General features: G+C 44.7%; 1 protein-coding gene across 1 annotated transcript in view; it reads left to right on the top strand.

Moving 5' to 3' along the window:
• Window positions 1-18,356, top strand: part of LOC122814462 (laminin subunit alpha-1-like) — a 502,951-nt gene that overhangs the window by 170,234 nt on the left and 314,361 nt on the right. Inside the window, exon 2 of the mRNA XM_044087045.1 lies at window positions 4,824-4,994. Coding sequence (XP_043942980.1) covers window positions 4,824-4,994 — 171 coding nt within the window. The remainder of the gene's footprint in view (window positions 1-4,823; window positions 4,995-18,356) is intronic.

The raw sequence follows: 18,356 nt of genomic DNA, 5'->3' as shown, positions 1-18,356 counted from the left end.
TGAACAGGTGGGAAAGCATACTTTGCAATGTGGTTTTGATTCACTAGAGGCCTCTTGCAGGGCCGCTGTTGCAGGCTCTGTCATTCGAAGGCATGCTTGATTAAAGGAACAGAATCTGCCTGATCATGTTAAAGCAAAATTATTGGATGCTCCATTACAGCATGATACTTTGGTGTTAAGGCAGAAGAGGTGTTAAAGAAAATGGAGGATAAAGTGAAATCTATGCAGACAGTAAAGGATTTCTTACAGGTTCAGCCACCCAGATTTAGCAGGAACTGGCCTTCTAAGAATTTGTCCTTTCCAGTGTCAGACAGGCCACAAAGAGGCAGATACAGACGCCCTAGAAGCAGATCTCAGCCTCAAAGATCATACAGGCCTAAACAATGGGGTGCTTCTACCTCCAAAAGCGGAGAAGACAAATCACAACCATATAGGAAACAGTCCCAATGACTTCCCACTGCCAGTGCCAAGCACTTATCTTTTGGCAGCACCCTTAGGGGGAAAGCTAGAACTTTTTTCACAAAATTGGCACATGATCACCCAGGACAAATGGGTACTGAATATTTTCTCAGGGCTACAGGTTCCACTTTCAGAGCCTTCCAAACGCAAAAGGTATGCCAGACCTGCCACACAATCAATGGGCAGAGGCACAAAAGCAAATTTCATCTCTCATGGACATGAGGGCTATTCAGCGAGTACCACAGCAAGAGCAAGGATTTTACTCGAGGCTTTTCTTGGTACCCAGAAAGGACAAAGCATGGAGACCAATACTGGACCTGTCTATTCTAAATACTTTTCTGGACGTTCCAAAATTCAAAATGTTGACACTGCAGCAACTTCTGCCCATGCTGGGCAAGAAGGCTTGGCTCGTAACTTTGGACCTCAAAGAGGCATACCTGCATGTCCCAATCAAACAATCATGCAGAAGATACCTCAGATTCATAGCTGGCTCAATGCACTACCAATTCTCTGCACTGCCCTTTGGCTTATCTACAGCGCCCACGGTCTTCACAAAATGCCTGGCACCAGTAATTGCATTTTGCAGACAAAGAGGAATTCAAATATATCCCTACTTGGACGACTGCCTTATTCAAGCAGAGAGCAAGGACATTCTACTAGAGCATCTGGCATTTGTGAAAAGATTACTAATTTGCCTAGGGTACACAGTAAACGAAAAGAAATCAAAACTAATACCCTCTCAACAGATAATATTCCTGGGTGCAAGCTTAAATACAACTGCCCAGATGGCTTATCTCACGCCAGACAAACAAAGGCAACTGACTTCTTACTTCGAAAAGATGGCAACAAAAACCCAGTTACCTGCAAGAAAAATTCTGCAGGCTTTGGGCTTCATGGCATCCTGCATTCTGCTAATTCCATATGCAAGACTGCATATGAGGAAGCTACAATGGTATCTGAAAAGTGTTTGGACTCAACATTGCCACAGCCTGGAAACATTAATTACCCTCATTCCCTGCCTGCAACAGGAGTTTCGATGGTGGGCATTGGCTTGTCACCACAACAAGGGACAGCCATTCACTTTACCCAGAGCCAGGCAGACACTAACAACAGATGCATCTGATTATGCCTGGGGGGCACACATGGCAGGAAAATGTATTCAGGGCACGTGACCCGCAAGCCAAATGCATCTTCATATCAATCAAAAAGAGATGCTAGCTGTACAGAATGCCCTGACAGCCTTCAAGGATCTACTCCATCCAGGACAACTGTTACTAAAGACGGACAATACTACAGTCATGTGGTAGATAAACAAGCAAGGGGGCACACATTTCTACCCCCTCTGCAGGCAAGCCATGACTTTGTGGAACACAGCATTGACTTATCAAGTGCATCTGCAAGAACAATTCCTGCCAGGAAAGACAAATTCTCTGGCAGACAAACTAAGCAGAAACCTCATGGACCCTCACGAGTGGAAACTAGATCCACAAGTCTTCAGCATGATAAGGAGATGGGGATGCCCAGACATAGATCTATTTGCCTCCCCTCACAACTGCCAACTACAGAGATTCTGCACAAGGACTTATCACAAACAAGCATGGAAGGTGGATGCTCTATCATTCAGCTGGAAAACCCTTACAGTATATGCCTTTCCTCCACTGCCTCTCCTCCCCAAGGTACTCCTAAAGGTCAGGCAAGAGAAGCCAAAAATGATGCTGATTGCCCCAGACTGGCCACGCCAGCACTGGTACCCAATCCTAAAGAGCTTGTCTCAAGGTCCAGCCTGGACTTTACCTCAACTTCCTCATCTTCTGACCCAACAAAACGATCGGATCCTGCACAGCCAACTCAGAACCTTAAATCTGGCTGCATGGCGAGTAATATAACCACTCAGAACACACCTCTCTTTAAAGCAGTTATTGATGTTATTTTGGAAGCCAGGAGGCCTAGCACCATAAAATCTTATGCAGAAAAATGGAAGAGATTCTGTGCTTGGAACCAGGCACAAGGAATTGACCCGCTAGTTCCAAATATTCCTCATATTTTACAATACCTAACTGAGATGTTGGACAAAGGCCTATCCTTCTCATCACTTAAGATCCATGCCTCTGCCATTTCAGTTCATTACAATACGGAAACACCTATTTTTTCACATCCACTGCTAAGGCAGTACCTCAGAGGGGCCAAAAACATAAGACCCCCAAGAAGAGCACCAATACTTGCATGGGAACCTCAATTTTGTCTTGGAAAAGCTCACATTGCCTCCTTTTGATCCAGCCAATACAGCCGAGATAAAATTCTTATGGAAAACAGCTCTGCTCCTAGCAATAACTTCAGCAAGAAGAGTCTCAGAGTTACAGGCACTAATGGCTGTGGAACCTTTTATCATTTTCCATCCGGACAGGGTTTCTCTAAGGACAAACCCAACATTTATGCCAAAGGTAGTATCCAGTGTGGCTCTTAATCAAACCATTCATTTGCCTACTTTTTATCAAAATCCCCAGAATAAAGGGGGGAGACTTCTGCATTCTTTGGATATACACAGACAGCTACGCTTCTACTTGGACAAAACTAAAGCTTTCAGAAAGACTGAGCAACTTTTGGCGGCATATGCTGCAGGATCACAAGGAAAGGCTATCTCAAAGCAGACTATTTCAAAGTGGATAGGACACTGCATTCGTTTCTGCTATTCACAACATGGCAAATCAGTGCCTAAGGGCATTAGGCCACATTCGACCAGGGCAGCGGCCACCTCAGCAGTCTTCCTCTGAGTACCAACCAAGGATATTTTGGAGGCTGCAACTTGGACTTCAGTGCACACTTTTACCAAGCACTACCACTTACCTATTTACTCTAAATCCAGAGCAGGCTTTGCCACTGCAGTTCTGCTAATTCTATTTAGACCCAGCCGCCCAACCTCAGCTTTGAGATTCAACCCAAGTGTAATGACTGCAACAGTGAAACACGATGAACATAGTACAGTTGTGTACCTACCATAAATGTAGATGTTTGAGTGTATTCACTGTTGCAGTCCAGGTTACCCAGCCACCACCCCCCTTTCTTTGCTGGGACTTATCTGTACTTCTCTATTCTATACAACCTATGTGGTGTATTTGCTTGTAGATGAAGGTATTGTTTGTTTTACTGCATGCTTTTTTAAGCAATGTTTTTAGACTACCCTTTTGGGGCACCTGACATCTGGGGCAAGAAAAACTGAAGAAAATGGCGTCAGCTGCATCTTATATACCCCTGGCGCACTGACGTCAGGGAAGAGGCGACAGCAACCGACGTCGGACCAGGACTTGGAATTCAGGCCAACTGCGGGTAGCCTGCCAGCAGGATAACCCAAGTGTAATGACTGCAACAGTGAATACACTCGAACATCTACATTTATGGTAGGTACACAACTGTACTTTTTTCATTGCAATGCAATATCTCTCTTCTCAATCTCTCCCCCTCCTCTATCAACTGGTTTTCCAGTTACCTTTCTAATAGACAGCAAGCCGTCAAGTGGAACAATAGTACCTCTTCCTTCCTTCACACTCCAGCAGGAGTTCCACAAGGCTCAGTACTGGGTCCCTTACTTTTTAACATCTTTACTTATTTTCATCAGTCCAATACGCGGTTGATTCCACCATAATTTGCTATGCGATTTGACGTGCATTAATTTGGAGGATGGAAAGCATACTTCTCAACCTCTTTGTGCGGGAAGAAGAGTGTCTGAGCTGCAGGCTCTGAGTGGGTGACCCTTACCTCATATTCCTCAGAGAGAGAGTCAAATTAAGAAGAAACCCCTCTTTTATGCCAAAATTGTATCGGAGATTGTTCTGTCAAGACAAAGCCAAAAATACAGAGTTGGTAAAACTCCAAAACAGGGAGATATTTTAACAATTGCTGTTATCAACTTATAAAGATGCAAGAAAAACAGGTTTTGCATTAGCATGCATTTTCCTGAAGGATATGAAGTGTGAAACTCAACATCTATCATAATTTAGTGATTTCAATACTTGTTTGATAAAAAACACATATTTTATGAGGAACAGATCCAAAATGTGAGGTAAATATCTGGAAAGAAATCTGGAGAGTTGAGAGGTGTGATAGAATGAGAGAGCTATGTGAGTATAGATTTAAAGTTATTACAGGTGAACTGTTATTATAAAGTGCTTCATATGTTTCACTGATGGATAAAATTTATCTAGGTTCCTTTTTATTGAATGCATTTTTGCATTGAGCATTGGGTATTTTTGAGTTGGACTCGCACTTATGATTTGTGTGTTTGAACTTTAGTATAGTTTGTGTTAAATCATCTACACATTTAAGTACTTTGTATTTAACCATTTTTTCTTTTCTTAAAAATAATTTAGGACTGTTTCCTGCTATTTTCAACCTCGCCAGTAATGCTGAGATCATGTCTAATGCTACCTGTGGTTTCAGAGGACCAGAAATGTATTGCAAACTTGTGGAGCATGTGCCAGGACGACCAGTACGAAATCCACAGTGTAGAATCTGTGACATGAACAGTGGGAACAGAAAAGGTAAGAAGAAGAATCCAACTGAACATGATCCTTTCACAGTTTCATGCAAAGAAAGTCATATTTTGTGATACAATTGTATTTAATCCATCTTCAAAGGATATGCGTACAGAAAACCTGTATCATGTAATGTTGTCCTTTTCATTCTTTCTCACTAATGGGTTTTGGTTCCAATCCTTGGATCTCACTTGGTGGCATATACCAGACTTTGGAGCCAGCTCTCAAGCTCCTCCCTGTACCCATAATGCTCTATTCCATCCCCATTGCCCCAGATTGTGTTTGCCGCAATTGTCATTAGACATAGGTTCTGCCCTCGAGAATAGAATAGTAAGCAGATTTTCTTCTAATTGTTAATTGTTAAAATTTATATAGCTCTTTCTTAAACTTAGTTTTTTTTCCTATATCCTCCCTCTTAGTGGTTGCTGGCGTTAGGGATTTCTTTCACCTTTGTTTGACTTTCTAAGTTTTAGTAGTTGTCGTACCATTGTTGGTACTTTCCTTTAACTGTCAGGTATTTCTTTAAATACCGTAGCTGGTATTTTTCTTCCTTCCTTCTTTCTTCTTCCAGGCTGTTTCGGCTAATTATCATTTTTTATGTGGCAGGTTCTTCCTAACAGCTACCCTTTTTTTCAAAAAAATAAAAAAAGTTGTTTTTCTTAGTTCAGTGGTTGTTCTCCCTTTAGCTATGTCAGGGAAACCAACTGGATTTAAAAAGTGCACTTCTTGTGGGCATGAGATCCCAAACTCAGATGCCCACAAGAAGTGTGCTTATTGTGTAGGACCGGACATATTAACACTGCCTTTTCAGTTTGCTCTACATTTAATCCGAGAGCTTTGACAGCTATAACAGGCTCATCCTTAAAGGGTTACTTCCTGCATTGTCTGGGGCCCAAACCCCTTATAAAACATCTAAATCAGTTTCTTCAGATTCCAGGAAGAGATCTCCTCTAAAGTCCCCAAGGACTTTCTCAGAGCCGATTGAAAAGATCTGAAAAATCTGGGATCCGACTTCCTCGGTTCCTAAATCTCTTAGCCTTCCCTTGGATTGAAAGCCATCCCCAGATCCGACAGGGTCAGCTCCTGTAGTTGCATCTCCCTTGCTGTATACTACTTCTTCAGATCCTAAGTCGTTGGATCTGAGAACCAGTTTAGCTTGCAAAAGGCATACCACAGAGTAGGCATTAAAATCTGTTTTTCCTTGTCTGCCCACTCATTTATTCCAGACTCCAAAGAAGCATTCTCGACCCCCTTCCACAGCTTCTAGGTCTTCCAGAAGCCTATCAGAGGTGGATGTGGACAGGATGATGCGTAAATTCCTCAGATCTCAGATCCAGATGAGGGTTCTCCCAGCTGTGTCCCCTACTGGATTTGTAAGTGTTGTTTCTCCCTCTCTGATCTGACCCGTGGTGTCAGTCCCAAGATCCGAGATCTCCGAGAGTTTCGGTGTCGGATCTGAGGATAGTCCCTTCTTCTACTCCAAAGATTTTCCTGACTGGCTCTGTTCCGATACCCTTTGATCGGAGCAGATCTCAGGAGCCAAGATGTTGGCGCCGGATACAAGGAGTTGGTTTCGACTCCGTTTTTGTCTTATCCGTCCCTTCCTGTCAGAGTTTTGGCCCTAGACAGCTTGGATCCGATTCTCCCCTTGAAGTTCGAATCCTGGGGTGGTCCCGACCTACCTTCTTCGGAAGCTTCAGCTCCGAGGAGGGAGGAGAGGGTTTCCCCTGGTCCCTCGACATTCAAGGTGGTAGAAGGGGCTTTCTCACTTCATAGAGAACCATCATCTCATGTCTTGGATCCTATTCCCTACCCTTCATTGGCTGCAAGCTCCAAGTCCATCAGACCTATTTCACAGGGACAGCAGTTCTAGTTAGTCTCCAGACAGTTCCACTAGAGGAACTCCCCCTCTCTTCTGATACCTCCACTGAACATCCCACAGAGGAGGTTCCTCAGAGTATGTGTAAGAAGAGGCACATAGACTCCCCAGTGGAGTCTCTCGTGGAAGACACTGATTTTGATGAGGGAGAAGGATCCCCCAGATCACCACTTGATGACATCTCCTTTGGAGATATTCTAGAAATCCTTAAGCAGAAAGGAGGCTTGTCATCCCAAACTCCTTCTGAAGAATTGGTGCTCCCAGAAGCTTTTGGTGCTGGACCATCTACGTCTTGGGTGACTTCACGGCGGTTGAACTTATTGACCTGTTTTCCTGCTGGTAATTGAAGGAGCTGGACACTACTGACCCCATACCCAAGGGCCTGGACAAAGTTTTGTCCCCTTCTTCGGACCGTCTTCACTAGAGCAGAGGAGTCAGTGTTGATACTATGGTGGCGGCAGCAGCCACTAAAAAGAGCTAGCCAAGCAGATCTCATCCATCCATCCACTGAACAGGGATTCTAGAGCGTTGGACAGATTTGGAAAGCAAGTATTCGCCTCAGCTACCTTTGCTCTGAGGCCACGTAATTACTTGGCACATTTTACTGGGCTGCAGAGAGATTAGACTAAAGAACTGTCAAATTCTCTCTCTGAGTCTGTCTGCTGAAGATTTCAAGAGGACTTCCTGTCAGCTGGACACTCATTTGTCTATTTCAAATGCATCAATGAGGTTAATATCTCACACAGCTGAGGGTACCTCACGAGGTGCTGGTTCAGGCATCCCCATAAATAGCCATGCTTAGATGCAGCTGTGCTACTTTGCGGAGCCTTTCAAGACATCTTTTATTAATGCCCCATTCGATGGAACCTTCTGTTTGGGTCATCAGTTAAAGATACGCTTACCCAGAGTGAAAAGGTTGGAAAACTTTGTCTGCCATAGGAATCAAGTTTTTCGCTTCTTAGCGGACCTTCTCTAGAAATCAAAGATGTGGTTCCATAATATTTGGTTTCTGTGTTCCTCCATTTTCTTGTGTGGCCAGAGGTAGTTTCTTTACTCACCAGTGGTAGTGGGGAGTACTGAGCTGCTTGTTTGTCCTCAGAGGAGTGGTTAGAAGCAGCAACTAGTAATTCGTCGGCCATTTTGGGTCATTTCCTGTTTTTTCCAGCCCCCTGCTATAAAGCACGCCAAGTAGCTTTTAGCGGAGCTGCTACCGTTGCACACTAGGGCAGCGCCGGTTAATCAGATTTAAACTATTAGGGCTACCTAAAGTCCACTCTTCAAATTTTCCCTTAAAACTACCTTCCTCAAAGTATACTACTGTCCTATTTAGTGTATCCTACAACTATAAATTATCTCTACTTGACTCCCAAGTAGACTATTCTCTATCTGTATAGTGAAGCACTTGCTCCTACAGTACTTATCACCTCGATACAGCACTCTTGTTATAGAAAGTACCCCAAAAAGCAAACCCCATTTTTCGGTCACCCACATCCCCCAGAACCTTTTCTTAAGTTTTTCTGTCTATTCCTTCTAGCATGTTGAGGGATCAGTTGCTAATGTCCTCTCCTGCTCAGCTGGTGAACCTGGGAATATTGAGGCAATGTTACAATTGCCTCATGTACACAGACAACCCTCTCCTCCTCCCACAAAACACAAATACATGCGAGAGATGCAACTATACGGCCAAACTGGAGGCTGAGCTCTCTCAACATAGGACTGGCATGACCAGACAGGAGGAGAAGGTAACCACACACACTATAGACCCAGTCTCACATAATACCATCACAACCTCAAATCATACACATAAACACACAAAGACATACTCGGAGGCTCTGATCTCTACCAAAACAGCAGAGGCCACCAAAGCAGACACCCAAACAACTACCACCTCAGAACACAACACCTGCAACACATAGACCACACAGTCAGAGTGTCAAGCAGTCACAGCCCTTAAGGCCAAACACAATGCCAGACACACTAGTCACTGGTGACTCCATAGTCAGACACACTGACGTCCCGCTCACCAGACTGAGTAAGGAGAAGGTCACAGTAAGCTGTCTGTCGGGTGCTAGAATCCGCCACTTAACGCATGCACTCAGGTCTCTCAACAGCAGGTACAAGTACGACTCAATCATTGTCCATGCTGGTGTTAACGACCTGAGACGTACCTCCTTGGACTACATGAAAAGAGACATAGAGGAGCTCTCTGATTATGTAGCCCAAGCAGGTATGACCCTGACCTTGAGCAGTATCCTACCTTCACCAAGAATGATGCCACAATACAGAGATAAGATGATCAGCGTTAACAATTGGCTTAAACTCTGGTGTCATTCAAAGGGGATCCAATGTCTGTCTGCCTGGGATGACATGCTGGACAAGCCACGCTGCTTCGCAGGGACGGCTTGCACTTGTCACCCTGGGATTCCGGATTTTGGCAAAGGCTCTTGCCACCCCCATAGTGCCTTTTTTAGGCAAGGCTCAAATTCTAAATCTACCACCCTAGAACAAAACAAAGGAAAAAAACTAAGGGTAATGCTGCTCAATGCCAGAAGTCTCAACCTCAAGATGCACGCACTCGAGGCCCTTCTCAGTATGGAGAACATCGATGTCTGCGCTGTGACAGAAACCTGGTTCAAGGCTCCTGAGAGCACCCCAGCACTATCAGGTTTTACCTCATATCATGCGTTCCGGCCCCAAAACCTAGACAATACCAAGAAAGGAGGAGGGGTATCCATATTCATCAAGGACACCCACACCTCAAGATTGGTGGCATCGCACGATGCATCGGAAACCATCCAGGTGCAATTAACCATAGGCAAGACTGCTCTGCAATTTGTAGCATGTTACAGGCCACCCTCGCAAACTCAGGAACCTCATATGGCCTTCCTGAAAACACTGGAGGGGATAAATGTATCTCCGAACACCATCATACTAGGTGACTTCAACTACCCTAATATAGACTGGGAACACTACTCAAGCCCAAACACTCTAGCCCAAAAGTTCCTGGAATTCATAAACTCAAATGCCATGGAACAACTAGTCACCATCCCCACAAGAGGAGAAAACATACTTGATCTCATCATCACGAACATGGGAGCACAATGTTCAACGCCGAAGTATACCCCTCACTGGTGAGATCTGATCACAAACTAATCTCGCTGGAGGTCCTCATCCGCCCCCACCGAAATGAAAAAGACCACAGTAAAGAACTTCTAAAGCCGACTTCACACTTCTAAAGACTAGTGTGGTCTCCTTTAAGGCCCTTGAGCGGCGGTTAACATTACTCAAACCGCTGAATCACTTACAAATGCCTTCTACCAGCACCTGCAGGGCTGCATGGATCAGGCAATCCCAAGCAAAACAAAGACTCTTTGTACCAAAGGCAAGTGTCCAGTCTGGTGGACCCCAGCCATAAACAAACTCTACAACAAAAGGAGAAAGCTACTACAAGATAGAGCAAAATCCTTAAAAGGTAAGACACCTGATCACTATAAGTAAAAGCTAAGAGCTCTCATAAAATCATCCAAAGCTAATTTTGAGAAAAAATAGCTAAGGACTCTAAAGACAACCATAAGGCATTCTTTAGCTATGTCAGAAACCTAGGAGGAAACTCCCAGATATGCTCAGAATTAGTTCAAAATGATGTGAAGATTACTGATCCTACAGACATTGCCAACATACTGGCTGAAAGGTTCAGTGCAAACGTCTCCCCCCCCTAAAGGAGAGATATCTATACCAAATGATTGTAGCCCCCAAACATCTCTAACGCCCAGGTGAGAATTGCTCTCTCCAAGGCAAAGAACACAGCATCCATGGGACCTGATGGTGTCCCCGGCTGTGTGCTCCATGAACTCAACGAGGAATTAAACCCACAGTTAGGACAGCTGTTTAATCTTAGTCTCACCTCCGGATACGTACCCAGGGAGTGGCGCACAGCGACTGTGGTCCCACTCCACAAAGGCGGTGCCTCCACCGACCCTGGAAATTACCGTCCCATTAGCTTGACAAGCCTTATCTGCAAAGCCATGGAGAGGATCATAATGGATCTCATAAATAAAGACATAGGGAACTTGCAGACTTTAGATCCAACCCAGATGTCCTTCATGGATGCATCTGCAGTCATAACAGCAGGGTTGTCCTGTCGTCAGGCAGAAGTCCGGGTCCGCCGCTGATGTCGCATCTCTGCTGGACGGTATAAAGGCATCAGCCGCAGAACAGCTCTACCTTGAGGCCCCTACAACAAATATCGATCCGGCCTCTGAAACCTACACCTACACTGACTTATCAGACACCCCTCCCTACTCTGTACCAGCACAGGTGCTGCGGTAGGGCCCTTCAGCTACCATGTCCATTAAGGCCTTCGGGCTAAAGCTAAGCAGTCTACTCAACCAATCAGTGCGCCTGTTCCTCAACCAGCTCTGAGCCAGTGTCCTCTGATGATTCTGCAGATGAATCAGACATTACGACCAACCACAGAGGCCCCTTTTTTTTTTTGAGGACTTGATGCTGAAGAATCCATTCCAGCTGCCCTACCCCCTGCCAAACCAGACAGATTTTACAGGGTGCCTGACACTCATCACCACCTTTAAGGCCCCCTTGCCCCCCCCAGATATCCCAGGGTCCTCCCAAGGCGGCCACAGCGCTAAAACCCTAGCTAAAACCCTTCTGGGAGGCAAGGTCATTAGGAAGAAGGACAGAAAAAGTATACAGTATAGCTACTCTCTAGCTACAAGAGCTTTAAATTGCCAGTTTCACAACAATACACAAGAGTTTATTTATGCTTGATCAACAAAAAATTACCACTGATGAAGCTCTTGACAAGATGTAATTGATTAGAATAATAACAAACAACAACAGGTTACAACCATTCTATAAAAAATGTGGCTGATGCATGCAGGGTTTATTTAGATCAGCAGCCATGACATGCACAGTGATAAGAAGGCATGCATGGAAAATCAGTTCAAACTGTTAAAGATTTCCTGCAGGTTCAACCCCCCCAAGGTTTAGCAGGAACTGCTGCGCCAAGAATTGGTCTTCTGACTCCACAAGATTTCAAAGGGAGGGGCAGGAATAGACCAGAGGAGGAAAGAAACAAAACCAGAGAAGTGCCTACAGAGGACGACAGTGGCAAGGTAACAACAGAGAGGCACAGACAGCCACTGCCACTACTTCAACACACACACAGTGCCACTTTACTTTACACTCCTAAGCTCCTACCAGGAGCAAATAGCAGCTTCCATTAGGCGAAGGTTAACACCACAGAACAAAGACTGCAAACCACATAACAAAAGACAAGTGGATTCTGCATCACTTCATCATACCAGTCCGTTTCCACTCCACACTATACCAGTCAAAAAAAAAGAAAAACAAACCCTCTCCAAATCAAAAACAGCTTTTGCAAACACTATAAAAAAGTTGCCAACAGCAGAACAAGGAAAGGGGTTCTACTCCAGAGAACAAGGAAGTTCCAAAGAAGGAAAAAGTTGAACTAGTTCCAAGAAAAACCTGGAGACCAATCCACTCATTGTCCACCCATAATTACAATATTCCACCCTCCAAAATTCAAATGCTGACCCCAGCAAACTCCCAAACCAACTTAAGAAGGTTGGGCAGGTAACTCCGTCTCTCAACTGAGGATCTGCAGATCTGCAGATAATCAGCAGATCTTTAGATTTATCTGAGGATCAGCACATCAGGATTTCTATCATTTTTCTTCTGCATATTCAATCTCAGAGTATTCAACGAAATGCCTGGTCAGCTTCGCATACTGCAAGATTGCAGTGACCAATCAGACTGGCATGACAACGACTGCCTGCTCATGGGGACACACAAGGGGCAAAAGCAAATAGAAGGGAGCAGGGTCACAAACTTGCAACAAAAGGGCAACATGACATCTACAGTAAAACAAAGGTCAAGAAAGGGAAATCTAAGGACAACAAGGAGACAGATTTGACACAAATGGACAGAAACAGATGGCATTTGGACACACAGAAAGAAAAAGAAGATTGTACAACTAAACAAAAGAAAAAGAACAAACTAACATTAAAACAGCAAAGAAAGTTCTGCACAGCTTGGGTTTCATGGCATCATGTTCCATTCTGGTTCCATTTGGCATGCATCATTGGTGAAAAACACCTACATACCTACATGTCCCAACTCCCCAACACAGACCAAGCCTCGAAAACAGAAATCCACTAAAAACCAAGCTTAAAACAGGAGTTCCTACAGGCATGCCAGGACCAACAGCAACAGGCACAGTCCTTCCCTTACAGACCAACCCACCCTGTCCTTCATGATGCTTCAGACTCCCATGGAGGGGGCCCTTTCAGATGGGATATGCGAACAGGGATTTGCAAAGGATCATACACACCCTACACAGGAACTCCAAGAAAAACTGACTGCCAAAAAGCTATTCAACTTTCAGTTCAATTCATTTCTCAAAGAGACCAAAGAGAAAGACTGGCTACAACCTGCTCAACATAAGCACATCAACACATCACAGGACTGGTACATCAACCTATGCAGAATGACTTTGGAAGAGCCCTGGGAGGCACTCAGAAGCAACATCCAGCTGCAAGCAAGATTTGTACCAGAAAACAAAAATATGCATTGGGACATAAGCAGAGGACTACAAAATGAATGAGATGCAAGGCACCTGCAGGGACAAGAGGACTTGGCACCCCTTCCAGACCCTTACCACACATCAGAGGCTCTATTAGATCCCTGGAGATAGATCTATTTGCAACTCCTCACAATCACCAACTCGAAAACTTCTGCACAAGTGGATTAAGCTCATTCCTTCTGTATTCTGGATTCCACCCTCCTTCAGCTGATGCTCCCCTAAAACACAATATGCATTCCCCAAGGAATCTGAATACAGGAAGATCCCTAATAAATAAACACAGCAATCCAACAGGAAGGACAACTAAGGAAGCAAACCCTGGGAACCAAGACTGGCACATCCACTGGCCAAGACAAATGCTAACTCAACTAACAAATACACTATGCCTCCAAACCTGAAAGAAAAACAACAAACAACTACAAAAATCTTAACATCACATAGCCTTACAACTGAAGGAACTTTCCATCACATAGCAGCAGCTAATCAGAAAGAACCACGCTCAACAAGGAGAAGGTTTTTAAGCTGGAAAATCTTAAAGAACGAAGGAGTTCTGAAAGATGGAAGAGGAAAAAATGGAGAAAATCCTCTAGAAAAGAGTACCTGGTTCTCCTTGGACCTCTCAAATCATCAGCCTGGTCTGACTCTGATACTGTTTAGCCAGCAGCAACTTCTCCGTAGCCATGATCAAATCTGTTTTTGTTTTCACACCAGCTGCTCGATTTCACCATCTAAGAGGAAATGAGAACCTCTGAATCAGAACACCACCACCAGCTTACACCTTAACCACAGCTCAAAAAAAAAGGACACATCAAACTTGAGCCAGCAGCAACAGCAGACAGCTTTAACACACCCCAAGGAAAAAACTGCTTTCCTAACTGGCAACCTCCAGCAGGAGGGTTTCAGAAGCACAAGCAGCCTTACATAGTGCACAACTGCCCTTACCCTTCAAGAAGATAGAGTATCCATGAGGACTAATCCCACATTTCTGCCTAAGGTAGTATCAACAAACCAGGGCAACAGGCAATCCAACCTTCAACCCTACCTTCAGAGCACTCCACAGACATTCTGGAAAGAATCATACCTTGGATGTATTCCACTTACTACAATACCTACCAGACCAAGAAAGAAAAGCCAAAGAACATTTTGGTGGGCTCTATGCTAGGGGACAGAACCAAAGCAGCAGAAAGACTGACCAACTTAATTGTACAAAAAAATGAGCGAAAGAAGGACTAGCTATTTCCAAACAGACAATCTCCATTCCATGACACATAAATTAGACAAAAACATTCCACTCCTTACCTACGAGGCCAATTCCACAGAAATTAAGCTTACTCTCTAGTACACCGGACCACTTCCACACAACATATATAACTTGACCAAGGATTCCACACAGCAGGATTATTGAGGCGTAAGCATTCCTGAGTCAGGTGTGGCTACATTTGCCACCAATTTCTACCCTAGTTGATCTCCTTTGTCCCTACCTATCCTTTTACCACCTAGATTTATGCATGTCCCTGACATAGCAGGATTGCATAGTAGGTAATGAATTATTATGGTATCCCCTATAACATTTATCTAGGCGAAATGCTCTGAACCGACCTCTAGTGGGCTCCTACTGGGATGGCCACCCTCCAACCCCCTATGTGATAGCGGCTGCACCCTTGGTGTATATGTTTGATATGTTCTGCATATTGCTTATTTACGTAGGGTGTTTACTTTCCCACTCTTGATTTTCTCCCTAGAGATTATGCATTAATTGTTTGTTTTGTACTTAGATGATTTTGAGGGCTATTTGTTATAATTCAAGAACATTGGCATGAATGCCGGATGAAGAACTTGCCCTTTAGCCAGACGGCATCCCGAAGCGACGACTGGAAGCTGGATGAGACTATTAAGCAACCGGACCTTTGGGACTGCAGATGGACGAAAGCCGGATGCCCTACATTTATCCCCCGATCACTGACGCCCCGACGGTGACTTTCGAATACATCTGCGTTTATGGTAGGGTGAAAACTGTTGCTCCTATCTGTTGTCTTTGGCTTTGTCAAAGGCAGATCATGCCTTCTAAACTTGGTTGACTTTTTCAAACAGTCACCAAGGCCATTGACGAGGAAAGGCAGTCCATACAGCCTACCTAGACCTGGCGAAGGCTTTTGATACAATACCTCACTCGGGTATCATTGAAAAACTCATCAACTTAAATGTAAACCCATACATTACAAGATGGGTTGCAAACTGGCTGAGTGACAGAACCCACAGGGTCAGAGTTGCTGGCGCCATGTCAGACTCAAAGCCTGTCACAAGTGGTGTCCCACAGGGCTCAGTCCTGGGCCCACTCTTGTTTGGCATCTACTTTTCTGAAGTACAAGCAAACACAGGAGGGTTATGGCTGACAAAGTTTGCAGATGACTGCAAACTGGGCCGTAGTTGAAAACACATCCGACACAGATATCCTTCAGAAGGGTCTCACAGAAACGGATAACTGGTGCCAGAGCCATGGCCTAAAGTTAAATGCCAAGAAATGCATAGTCATACCCTTCGGGAAAAACAAGGTTACCCCTAGCTACCATATAGGTGGCAATCCCCTGAACACAGAAGAAGTTATTAGGGACCTGGGAACCCAGGTTGACAGTAGCCTTTCATTCGACACTCATATTGCTAAAGTAGTTAGGAAGACCTTCTACATTGCCCACTTTATCATGAAGGGATTCACATCTAGATCAAGGGAGGTCATAGTCTCCCTATACTCATCACTCATCAGACCAATGATCGAGTACAATGCCCCATTCGGAATGTATCTGACCCGACACTTGCAGCAGCTGGAGAGGCCACAAAAGTTCCTCACCAAAAGGATAAAGGGTCTCAAAAATCTGTCTTATGCTGCCCGACTGAAAGAACTCCAGTTATATTCAGTTGCTTACCGCTTGCTCAGAGGTGACCTATGCCTGACATACAAGGCCATGTCAAACCCAGATTTGATGAACATGCTTCATCTCAAAAAATCTAGATCCCTCAGATCCACAAGGGCGGGAGACTTAAACCTCGACACGGTTATTAATAGGACGTGCTGGAGGGATCGATTCATCACTCAAAGACTCCCTATGCTGTGGAACAAAATCCCGGTTTATGTGAGGCAGAGCACCTCGCTGGCCTTGTTCAAGAGGAATCTTGACCAATGGATGGGAGATCGCAGATACACCCCAGGGGTTACCTCAGTGTCACTGCTCGACAGAGGCACAGCAAAATAATGGACATAGTTTCTCCAAACTAAAGGGGTGGCGTAAGCCACAAAACTATGGGCTAGGCTTATAAATGCCCTCGGGCAGATAGCCTAGTATGAACATATGAACCTATAAATCTCAGGAACCTTTCTAGTATTCGCACGGGGATAATTCCACCAGAGGCAGAGGAGGAAATTTTAAAGGTGGTCTTCACCCTAGAGGCAGAGGAAGCCTGTAGAACTAGGGTTTTAGAGGTTCTTTTTCAGACAGGCCCTGTCAGTGCTCCTGAAGCACTGCCCGACATTTAAACTCTGGAGGCAGTCAGAGGTTGATTCTCTGTGCACCTAGATACTTGGACAAATATCACAAAAGATTTATGAGTGCTACAAATAATATTCAGAGACTACAACATACCCGATTACAACATACCCTTTTCCTTTCTTCCTCCTTGTCAGGGGAAGAAACTTCCAGATCTTTCACCCAGTCAGAGAGGAATGATGCAGCATAAGAAATACAAAAGCTGCTAGAAGAGTCATCCAGATGGTCCCACCCAACCAGACAGTATTCGGAACTTACTCATGCTTCTTTTCAGTGCCAAAGAAAACAGAGGACCTCAGACCCATTTTAGATCTAAGCAGTTTGAACCAATATGAGAAGGCAAAAGTTTCAAATGGTCACGCTTCAGTCCATCCTATCCTTTCTGCACAAGGATGACTGTAAGGGCTCTATAGACCTTCAGGATGCGTACTAACACAAAAAATAGACAGATGATCCAGAAGGCATCAGTTGAGAGCCAGTCATTACCATTTCAGAGCTCTGCCCTTTGGACTCATCACAGCCCCCAGGGTGTTTAAGAAATGCATGGCAGTAGTGGTAGCTCACTTGAGACTCAAGGGAATCCAGGTGTTTCCATATCTAGATGATTGGCTCCTCACTGCCTCTTCCAGGCATCAAATTCTACAAGCCAGGGACTATTTACTCCAGATGTGGAATGTCTTGGGTATTTCAGTCGATCTTGCCAAATCACAGCTTGCCCCAGTTCAGAGCCTGGAATTTCATCGGAACACTACACCTCAAGTGGCATCTTTATCCTTGCACCACTTTCCTTCTATAAGATATCGGATGCAGGATATCCTTTGTCATCTTTCTGCCCCAGCAAAACTAGTGCTTCACGTACTGGGGTCCATGTCAGCTGCCATAGTACTGCTACCCTTAGCATGCTTCTTTATGCGAATTCTCCAATGGACCTTCGCTGTACAGTGGTCCATTCTACATCAACCTCTGATTTTTCAAATAAAATTCAACCTAGCTTGCAGGCGTCACATTTGTTGGTGGATTCAGTCCAACAATCTCTTTCTAGGCAGACCTTTTGTTCTTTTGAACCCAGTTGCCACAGTGACCATGGATGCTTCCCATTTGGGGTAGAGAGGCATTTCTTGGGAAGGATGGTCTATGGCATGTGGTCCCCTCAAGAGACCAATTGCGTATCATCGTCCTAGAGATAAGAGCAGTCCTTTTAGCGTTGCAGGCATTTCAAGAGTCTCTCCCTGGGCACCATTGCAGTTCAGACAGACAATATGTCGGTAGTCTGGTATATCAACAAACTAGGGGGAACCTGGTCTTATCCCCTGTGCAGAGAGGCCATG

The sequence above is a fragment of the Protopterus annectens genome, chromosome 1.part1 (genome assembly GCF_019279795.1).
Source record: "Protopterus annectens isolate FY-2018-M chromosome 1.part1, PAN1.0, whole genome shotgun sequence".
NCBI classification, from domain to species: domain Eukaryota; kingdom Metazoa; phylum Chordata; order Ceratodontiformes; family Protopteridae; genus Protopterus; species Protopterus annectens.
This window is presented reverse-complemented; position numbering and strand designations above follow the sequence as displayed.